The 10,930-nt window shown below is 27.9% G+C and overlaps 2 protein-coding genes across 2 annotated transcripts; one reads left to right on the top strand and one right to left on the bottom strand.

Annotated features, from left to right (window-relative positions):
- The first annotated feature begins 43 nt into the window (after positions 1-43).
- On the top strand, positions 44-2,081 carry LOC123305781 (ejaculatory bulb-specific protein 3-like). Its single transcript, XM_044887607.1, has 3 exons — positions 44-77; positions 490-695; positions 1,722-2,081. The coding sequence occupies exons 2-3, from the start codon at positions 491-493 to the stop codon at positions 1,937-1,939; spliced, it is 423 nt and encodes a 140-aa protein (XP_044743542.1). The 5' UTR covers positions 44-77; position 490; the 3' UTR covers positions 1,940-2,081.
- Positions 2,082-4,516: 2,435 nt separating this feature from the next.
- On the bottom strand, positions 4,517-9,005 carry LOC123305774 (sperm-associated antigen 7). Its single transcript, XM_044887596.1, has 5 exons — positions 8,699-9,005; positions 8,475-8,631; positions 7,720-7,891; positions 7,502-7,661; positions 4,517-5,876 (listed from the first exon to the last, which is right to left on the bottom strand). Exons 1-5 carry the CDS (start codon positions 8,775-8,777, stop codon positions 5,773-5,775), a joined length of 672 nt encoding a protein of 223 aa, XP_044743531.1. The 5' UTR covers positions 8,778-9,005; the 3' UTR covers positions 4,517-5,772.
- Between the last annotated feature and the right edge of the window lie 1,925 nt (positions 9,006-10,930).

Here is a 10,930-nt window from a genome sequence, read left to right as displayed (position 1 = left end):
AATAATAAATAAGAGTATACTCATTTTATTTTTGATTTCAACCTCGAGACTACAAGTTACAACCACAACTTTTTCACGTAAGTACATAAACATATTTATTAGGAAATTATATACGAATATATTTTAATTTTTAATCGAAAAACTAACAACCAAATATAAAATACTTACAACATCCATATTCAAATAGCGACCTGCTTCAAAAAATGTGTTCCAAATTTAAAACAAGAGTAACAAAATCAGCTCTCTCCCCACAAACAAAAATGTAAAGATTTTAGGCGTTTGTTTTTCTTTGTGATTATAACCCTTAGGGATTGAAGCGGGCGACAATATTATCTGAAATACATACTAATATTTGTATAGTTCCCACCATTTGTGTAATTTTTTCATTGTTACTATTTATTTCTACAAAAATATAATAAGACTTTACGATCTGAAGGTTGTTTAATACTTCATATTTTTATTTTTCGCATTTTTTTTCGTATGTTGTAGCATGTTAAAAATTATAAATTCAACTTTTGTTCTGTTATATTTATTATTTGCTGTGGTATCTACTGATGAACCTAAAGGGACTTATACAACAAAATACGACAATATTAATCTTGACGATATTTTATCAAATAAACGATTATTAAAAAATTACGTTAAATGTTTATTAAGTGAAGGCCCTTGTACAAATGATGGTGCTGAATTAAAACGTAAGTAACACAATTCGATTTATCTTGCAAAATAATGTCCTTATTTGATTCGCCTATGTGTGTTCACAATGCTTACCATATATCATATTTTATCTGATTACTTTAACCGAGCAATGCTTTTATATGTGTGTCCCAGAAATTATTAATTAACCACCCTTTAATGAGGTATTTCTTCTAAGGTAAGTCAGATACCGAAAAATAATTCAAGCAGAAGTTGTTCGTATCAAAATTGGGCATCTTATGGGTACCTTGGATTAGACCTTGATCCATGAAGGCCAGTTAAAGGTATACTCGATTTCGGTACAGATAGAAGAAAAGTTACATTACAGATTTCGTTAGAAGAATGATTTTATTAAAGGGAGGCTAAGGCATTTTGGTATATAACTAATTATCTCGGTAATCGGCTCTAACGATTTGGACGAAATTTTATATTCAGATAATATTTCACATAACAAATTAATTAGATCGGTACCATCCCTGAAAAAATGCGAAAACTAAAATTTTCTAAAAAGTTTTTATATGCCATCTCGTGCAATTATAAAATACTAATTGTATGTCGCGCGTCGTAACGTTCGATTTTTTTTCAGAAAAGTATATATGGTACTACTAATTTTATACAAAATAATATAAGTAATTTCATACTTTAATTTAATTTCATACTAGATTTTTTTTGGTATCAGTTCTATTTTGACTAATCAACCTTTTGTACAAATAATATTACTAAATAGATTATGCTATCTCCTGCGGCTTTTGTCGGTGGTCAATGGATGGGAGAAGCACAGTCTAAAGCTAATTGGACACTGTTAGAGGAGGCCTTTTTCTCAGTGAGTGGGCTTTAATGGGGCTTTATTATTATTAATGTCTTGAATACGCGAGGCCAGTGTTTTAAGCCAACACAGTAAGCTAGTGAACATTAAAATTGTATATAAGTGAATGAATTCATAAATTGAAATTAGTTAAGTTAATCTTCAGGACTTACTATGCTGGCTTAAAAGACTATTTTTTAAGATAAAAATATTTTTTCAGAATCAATACCAGATGCTATTGAAACAAATTGTACTAAATGCACTCAAACTCAAAAAGAAGGGTCACAAAAAGTGATGTATTTTTTAATTGATAATGAAAAGGAGGCATGGGCGCAATTGGAAAAGAAATTTGACCCGACTGGTAGTTATAAGAAACGATATTTAGCCAACAAAGATTATAAAGATGTTTTGACTACCGTTAAAAGTGTAGAAGACTAAATAGTTTTTACTTATTTTTAAATGTCGAATTTGTAGATAAATAAAAATAAAATAAATCTCAGTTTTAAATTTTTTTATCTAAATTACTGTGGTTAATTAAAACATCAATAAAATATTTAAAATTATTAATGAAAGGTTATTTCTTTAATGATACATCGGATTGAAAAGCCTTGAAGGAGTTTTAGTTTATAATTATTTTCTTTTTATCACTAAATTTCCACGAATAGGGTCAATTACTGGCAACATATTTTACCTACTACTATTTGACAAATGTTTGGTGAAATTGTTTGACAAACGTGTTTGATGAAATGTTTGTTACTGTTTGTAACAACCTTTAAATACAATAATAAGTTTCTGAAACTTAATTGTGGGAGCAAATAATGTTTGTAAACTAAACGAGCCTTTTACAAGTAAAATTGGTATCACTACATATAACAAATTTTTATTATATTGCTTGCAAAAACTGTAAAAAGCAGTATGTTGGCGTAAACAATTAACATTTAATACTAAAATCAGAGATTGATTTTTAGCTTGATCGTGTCGAAGTCAAAATTAGCCATTTCCGTCATTCAAACGAATTCCAGAATGAAATGATTGAACATTAATTAAGTTTACTGTAAAATGGTAATCCTACCAAAAACATAAATAAATGTTTTAATAAATAAATGCGTTGTCAGAAAACGCACAATTTTTTTCTTTTGTACTAATTTTGTCTCTCACTTTAGTATTTTGCTATTAATTTGCAAAATAATAACAATTTTGCGGTATTAATTGTAATTCGATTTCAAAATCACCTTAAATTGATTATCGTCTGTCTGTTTATGAAAAGTTTTTAAGTAAAATTTCCCATACAACTCTACAGAAGTTGAGTTTACACGTCAATGGATTTAATTTAAATTTGCTCATACATTCTTTTCAAACAAAGAATCTTTAGCATCTACTTGCACTCCACCATCATGCATGTACGTAGCACAAATTTTTACGTCCAAATAAACTTAACAAACATGAAGGTGCATATACGAATCGTTTAATATACTCTATAACAAATTAAATGAGGAATATTATGCAGAACCCTTCGAAGCCACATTGACATTGTTGTAAGAAACAAACAATAATAAAATTCCTAAAACACAAGTTTAATTCGTAATATATGTTTCTAATATTTTTATTTATAACTAATTAAATACCTAATAAATATTACATAAAAACAGGCATTTACAAATCATAATGTTAATTATACAGATTGTAATTTATATCTTATTACAGCTAAAACAAACAAAAAATAATTTAAAAAAATACTTGCATTCGTGTAAATCGAGCATGTACGATTATTACATAATTTTTAAGAAATAAAAAAAAAAAAAAAATCAATTGTTAAATACACACACGCATGATATTCTGGATTGACTGGATACGAAATTATTAAATTGTACTTTATTCGTGAATGGTATCCACAACTGTAAGATTTGTCTATGCATCTACTTTTAGGCACTTAAGAATTAATAAAAATAAATTAATGTATTGAAGGATAAATAAATTGAATTACTTTTTGTATTTCATTTAAATTAATCTTATTTTATCTATTTTCTGAAATTTGAAAATTTTTCTTCAGTAAATAATATTATTATGACAATATATTGTATTTTATTACCTTACAATCTTTAAAAAGGTTTAGAATTAAAATTCGACCACATTATACGTTGCAAACGTACTTTCTGGAGATTTCAAACATTATGAAAACTTTATCGATAATTTAAAACTAATAAACGTTGCAATTCGCTACTATTTGGTGAATAGTATTTTTAGCTATATACACAGTAGTCACAAGAAAGGTGCAATGGTTATACATTTTATATTCTACATTTAAAAACGAATAAAAAAATATTTTACATTTTATTGAATTATTATTTGTTTGTTACAAATTTTTGTAACAAGATATTGTTTGTTGCAAATTTTTGTAAAGAGATGTTGTTTGTTAACGAGCTTGGCCTTTTAAATACCAAAAAAGATTGATAGACGTTTGAAGAAATTTTTTCCAAATCCGTTGTCGTTACAAAATGAATAACTAAATATTTTTTAAGAAGAAGAGGAAAAATTGTACTTTTTAAATTCCATTTTATTTCATTAAAATGTATTATTTTCAAATTTACAGAAATTTATCAGTTTTGATCTGATTTAACTTTAAAATTCGATGACTAATAAAATCTGTATCTAAGGAGTTTTACTGCCATTAATGACTAAAATAAATCTAGAATTACGGTCGACACGAATTACGGTTAAGGTCGGATTCTATTTCAGTAACCAAATTTTAATATTTTAATTATATATTCTACAAAAATAACAAAACAAAAAATTATTAGATAAAAATAAGAGTTAAGTACGTGATTTTACACCATGTAAACTGCTTCAATGCTTGCATATAGCATATGAATCTATACATTTTTTAAAGTTACTTTTTTTTTTTTTTTTTAAATGTACTATAAAACGAAACATTCTCTGAAAAGAATTATAATTTATTTTAAGAATTTTTAAATTTAAAAAAAATTCCTTAAAGAATTTAACATTTTGTTATGTATAAGAGCTTTTAAAAATTCCATTCTAGTCGAAACTTTTAATAATTGTTCAGTTTAAACATTAATTAGTTAATCGTTGAGCGTAAATTTACACACTCAACGATGCGGTCGCGAAGGTCGAAGGAATAGTTTATCGATTCTCACATCTCATTGTGAATTTTGTTTTATATGCATACTAACGGTTCATACATCCTTATTATCCATCGAAATGCTTCGCTTTTCAGTTAGGGAGCCTATTTCAGATTTTCACCACCCCCCACGAACAGATACTTCGTTTGAAAGAAGTCAAACGTGTAACACTGTGTTCAGTATAAGTTTAATGAATGAATGTATGTAATTATGTATGCTTTCCCATCGCTTCCACTATTGTGTTAAAATAAGATTTTCACAAAACACAACAAAGTTATATTATCAACGGAACACCATAGAGCTCCATAACCGTGAGTCGGGTAGTGGGCACTTAAGAAGAAAATACGGCATACATGAACGAAGACTCTTTTATTATATTTTGCATGCTTTTAACGTAGGGTTATCACCTCTGCAAATTTGATCGAGAGACTTCAGAAATCGTGTAGTTTTTCAGTTCAGTAAATAAGGATATTTTTTTTATTATTTGTTTCATAATCAGGTAAATTCGACAGTTCTGAGCAGCTTTCATTTTAAATTATTGGAAGGGGATTTATTTAAATTTTTAGTTCGAGAAAAACTGTATGTACTAAAAATAAAAAATATCGCACAGTTCGATGATTCGAGTAATATAATTTCACTATTTCCCGACTTCTCGGAACTTTTAAGTGGCAGGCCTATTTGAACGCGTAGAATATTAAATTACATCTAACGGATGAAGACAAATACGTTTCATTTGATTTTTTTATATTTTATTTATACTAAATTTGACAAAATTGGTGATTTGATGAACCTTTCTTCTTAAAATATAAAACTGTATTCATCTCTTGACAAAAAGAGTATCTGCCAGAAAAATACTTTCATTCAAAATTAAATTAGGTTATTTATTTTCAAAGATTAAGAATAAGTATAGCATTATTTACCTAAAGAAAAGCTACTATCTATCTAGAGTAGTCATCTCTAACCTAGATTTAACAATCCAAAATAGAATTCAAGCAATTTTAGTTATTATAATTTTTTGTTACCCGTTTATCTAAAAATAATATTCTTAAAAAAAGATAACTAGAGAGAATTAGCGATTACAGTGTAACATTTCGAAAAATATAACATCCATAAAAAAAACTAAAGCGAAAATTATTTAGACGTTGAATTATGGTCAGTTTTCAAACGTTTTTTAGCTTGAATATCGGCCATTGTTTGTTCGATTGATCGAATATCTTTTTTATTTTCGCTGGGAACTAAAAATGAAAATAAAAACTTAGAATTAAATCACATATACAAAGATAAAAATAATCTCATGAAGCGTTGGCCACACGAGTACATAATATATAATATCCGCAATGGAGGTATAAATATAAAGATTCTTTTTCGCAATCGTGATTCAACTGAATAATTCTTGTCTATCGATTTGATGTAGCAACCAGCCAAAGGGCTAACACATATATGTCCACGAGAGTGGATAATGTTAATGGTTCCATAAAATTCCATATGCCGCGACAATATGGCCCTTTTATGAACAACAAATTATTACCATTTTACAGTTTGATAAAAAATGAATCATTTGTATATATCACTTTTTCTAATGTTAGCCATGAAAAAAGTTAAACCGTTAAAACTCAACCCAGCCCATGATAATTCAATCAAGTCAGATTGGTCTTTGTGTTAACTGAAATTATATATACGATATATGCGAGAGAGAAGACTGCCTGTGAGTTCCTCTGCGTCCTTGTCCATTACATACAAAAAATAATACAAATAGCAGACACAAAATCTGTATGCCTCATATGATTATGACAGGACACAGGGAACTTACTGGCAGTCTTCTCTCTCGTTCATCATATCGCATCCACTTACAGGCTAGCAGATCCCTCGCGTTCTCTATATGTATTATCTCTATGATTTAAATTGATACAGTCGAGATATAGGTATACATCTCGATTTGTTTTGTTGGAAAAGTTAAATTTTACCATGTTTTGAATAATTGTGTTATCCCTGCCAATTATGTGCTTTGCCCTTTTGGAAATATTTTTCTAAAAAAAACTCTTGTTTAAAAGGTAATTAAATGGAGAGAATGTTCATAGGTATGTTTCAAGTGCAAAAGGGTTCCGTACTTGAAAAAACTAGATATGTTTCAAATGCGAGTTTAGGGTTCCGTACGCAAAAAAATTGTCGGGGGGTTTTTAAATTTTGTAAATTTCACTTGTTACTTAGAGCTTTCTCCAAACTGAACCGATTATGAGGATCATTGTCTATTTTTTAATTGTTCCGGGTACGGAACTCTAAACTCGCACTTGAAACATAGCTAAGAACACTCCCCATTAAATTATCTTTCAAACGAAACAAAAAAACTCAAATCGGTTCTTCCGTTTAGGCGCTACGATGCCACAGACAGATACACAGAAAGATAGATAGAAACACACAGCGTCAAACTTATAACACCCCTTTTTTGGTTCGGGGGTTAAAAAAGAAAAAGGAAGAGTTTTAAAGGATTAAAAAGACTTTCCACACTGAACGAATAACTTTTAAACCCGCCCTTGTGGAAAAATTTCTCAAATAGTACACTGCCTTGCAGTTACTCCCAGGTATTCCACACTTTGAGTATGTTGAATTTCAGTGTTTAACATCTTCAATTCAATAAGAAAACAAAGTCCGAAATTTCAGAATATATAAGAGTTTTTCAGAGTTATTAAAGTTAATTAACACTTTTTCAAACTTTGAAAAAGTGTTAATTAGCTTAACTTTCAGAAAAAATAAGACTTGCACGAAGTCTTATTCCAAGTTCTGAAGACATTTTAAGAGTTCTTACATAAAAATATTTCCATAAGGGGCGGCCAACGCTTAAGACTTAGAAATTGATGCTTACCAAAACCATAAGTTTTATTTGTTTCGGTTTTCTTAGCTGCTTCCAATGCAGAATCTTGTCCAATTAAATGAGCATATTTATCCTTATAATTTGAATTCGGCATTATTATTTCAGGTTTTCGACGTCTTTCTATTGCTTGATTTCGTTTCTCTTGTTCTCTCTACATTAATTTAAAAATAAAAATAGTTTATTATAAAAATTAAAAACTATAAACTTACTCTTTCCATAACATGTTGCTTTATTTCATCATTCCATTCTTCTCCTCTACGTCGTGCAGACAATTCATCGTCACATGGTGGATTCTCTTTACGATAAATACGTACATGTCGATCAACACCATCCTCACCAAATGCATATGATAAAAAACCTGCAGATTCTGCTAGGTCATGACTGGAAATACCAAATACTTATTTAAAAATATGGCGTTGAATACACAAACGATTTTTTTTATATAGAATCTTTGATAATTCAATATCTTCCGTGGCTTTAAGTATATATTTTGACCGTATGAACCGTGGGATGGCAAATGGATTCTTCAGATATTGCAGCCATTTATTTTCAAATTGTTCACATTTTTCAAGTGAACAGTTCCTTAGCAAGGAGTGTATCAGAAATTTTGTCTTATATTATAATATTTATCATATAATAAATATATTGTGTTTAATTGTTAAACAAAAGTTTAATTGTAAAAAATGTTCGTTAAAAAAATAAACAGCTTTTGTTTGAAACACTTTTTCGTAAACATCACAAGATATTCAACAATAAACCTTGTCGTCCACATACAATACTGTATGTACAGTATATTTATAAACAATTAATTCAGTTAATTGTTGTTTTCACTTATTTTTTATTAGTTTCTAAATGTATATAAGTGAATTATTGTGAACAGTGTGAAAACTGAGGTCAATATTTAAAAAATAGGTGATAGCACAGCTTTGGTAATTTACCATCAATCGAAGTCAACAATACTTACACAATAGTGCGTTGGATTTTATCCATTGGTTCAAATTTCATATCAATATTATATTTATCTTCAAAATGTTTATTAATTCTTTCTTCTACATTTTCTTTAAACTTTCTTAGCTTTTCTTTTTCAACTTTTTGTCGTTTTTCAACTTCTTCCTTTTGTCCTAGAAAGAAAAATCATAAGTGGAAAAATATTAAAGAGGGTGAATCTAGAAAAGCTACTTTACATACTTCTTATTAATGTTTTTTGTTTTTCGCTTAAACTAGGAGGTTTATCCATTGAATTTAAAATAGAACCTAACAAATCCATTTTGATAACTTTTTAATTTGATTATTGAAAATGTTTACAAATATGGAATAAAAATAATTGTTTCTTTTTCTTCGTTAAATGTTATTATAATTGAAACACATTTTCTGGGTTAGAAAGGGCAGGTAATTATCTTTTTTATTCTTAACCAACTTTCTCTGACTATTCTTGACTTATATCAATGATAACAAAATAACAAATTTATTAACCAAACAATAAAATTTAATCAATTCAATTTACTGGATATTTTTTTTTTTTAAATTAACAATACATGTATTTATTTACAAATTTAGTAATCGGGGACTTAATTTTTTTTTTAAATATCTTGAATATGTTTGTATGAATTTTAAATTTTGTATTTAAATTGCCAAGGATAGTGTGCGTTCCAGTTTTCTAGTACATGCAAAACAAATACATACATTTTTAAAAATTAATAAAAACTTAAAAAATTTTTTATTTTCAAAAACAATTTTTTTAAACATTTCAGTTTTATTATGTTTGAATTTTAGTGAACAAGTATAGATATTTTGGACTGAAAAATTTTAGGAATTCGCAGAAAATTTGATAAACACGTTAAAGTTACTGTCGTGCTTTTAGAAAATGGAGAATTTAAAAAACAATTTTCCTCTAAAAACTTGAAAGCTATACACTAACTAAAAAAATTTAAACGTAAAATATGTTGATGACGTAATTCTGCGTATTTTTAACCATACATTCAATCGAAAAGAGTGCGATGTTTCTTTCCATAGGGCACAGAGCATAAAATAACTAAACATATTCGATTGCTTTTCGTTCCTGTAAAAAGAAAACAATCTTTGCTATCTAAGTGATTTAATATAGCACTTTATCTCCGCAAAAATGAGTAAGCACCCTACTATTTTGAAACTCTTTTTACAAACTTGAAAATAGTTCTCTTAAGGTAGAATTTCCGTTATAGTAAAGTTCATAAAAATATGCTTATATATATGTGTTACTAGCTTGATATTCGCCCGCTTCACTGGGCGTAAAAGCAAAAACTACTGCTTTATTGCCTCCACCACTTTTGATCTCACTTATCCCCTTCCAAACCATTCGAAGGGATTGTATTATACAGCTAAAATATATGCACACTTTTCAATTATTTTAAAGTATAAAATAGTCATAATTCATTGAGTATATCAGAAAAGATGGCCATGGATTGTTTTACATTTACTATTTTAAATTTTTACAGAAATCTTTAATTTATGGTTCAAAATTATGATTATAGATGGAGCAGTAAAATGTCAGATTAATTTTAATTTTTTAACTTTTTTTAAATATATCTTTATAAATTAAAGTTCATGTATTATTCTGATATAAGAGCTATATTGTTGTACAGTTTCATTCAAATCCATTCGGTAGTTCTTGTGTGAAAGCGTAACAAACAAACAAACATCCTTACTTTCTTATTTATAATATATTGTACATAATATTTAGACATCGTATGTATACAAAACAGGTAGTGAACCCGTTTTCAGTAGTTCAATTTTAGGCTATAACAGGCTACTTAAAACTTAGCAATATTGAAATTCCTTCAACCTTTCACACCGTATCAAAATCCAATTATTTTATAGATTGTTTTTGCAGATTTTTTGAACGCGTTTTTTTTAACAGGACATACATTTTGAATTTTAAAAATCGATTTATTTTCAAAAGTTTAATAAAAAAATTTATTAGAAAATTTTCACAAAAGTTACTGAAAAATAATATATGTTTTTGGTTTTAGTAATCTTGCCTAACCGAACGAGTACTTGTTTCAACCCACCACTAAAAACACTATTTGTTAAGAGTTGTAATCAATTATTTTTTCTATGCCTGTAATTATTAAATGGCGTTTAGTGAACAGGGTTGTTATAATCAAAATTAAATAACATTTTAAATTATAAAATTTATTTCAAACACATATGCAAAATGGTTGAACCAGAAAAAGATAAACCTATATTTGTTATGGATAAAATATGTCGATCGTGTATGAATGAGAGTGCTGAAATGCAATCATTGTTCGAAAGAATGAATGTTGCGGGTCTAGAAACACAAGTATCCGACGTACTGATGGCGTGCGTTTCTATTCAGGTAAAAAATTTGAAAAATAATTTTAATAAATTGATAATTACTTAAAAATCATTATAAACTTATTC

The sequence above is a fragment of the Chrysoperla carnea genome, chromosome 1 (assembly GCF_905475395.1).
Source record: "Chrysoperla carnea chromosome 1, inChrCarn1.1, whole genome shotgun sequence".
Lineage (NCBI taxonomy): Eukaryota > Metazoa > Arthropoda > Insecta > Neuroptera > Chrysopidae > Chrysoperla > Chrysoperla carnea.
This window is presented reverse-complemented; position numbering and strand designations above follow the sequence as displayed.

Coding starts and splice junctions, on each gene's coding strand:
- LOC123305774 (XM_044887596.1), bottom strand. CDS start 8,777: ATGGATTTGTTAGGTTCTATTTTAAATTCAATGGATAAACCTCCTAGT. Junction 8,632..8,698: donor ACAAAAAACATTAATAAGAA/GTATGTAAAGTA, acceptor TTTTCTTTCTAG/GACAAAAGGAAGAAGTTGAA. Junction 7,662..7,719: donor AGCAACATGTTATGGAAAGA/GTAAGTTTATAG, acceptor AAATTAATGTAG/AGAGAACAAGAGAAACGAAA.
- LOC123305781 (XM_044887607.1), top strand. CDS start 491: ATGTTAAAAATTATAAATTCAACTTTTGTTCTGTTATATTTATTATTT. Junction 696..1,721: donor TGATGGTGCTGAATTAAAAC/GTAAGTAACACA, acceptor ATATTTTTTCAG/AATCAATACCAGATGCTATT.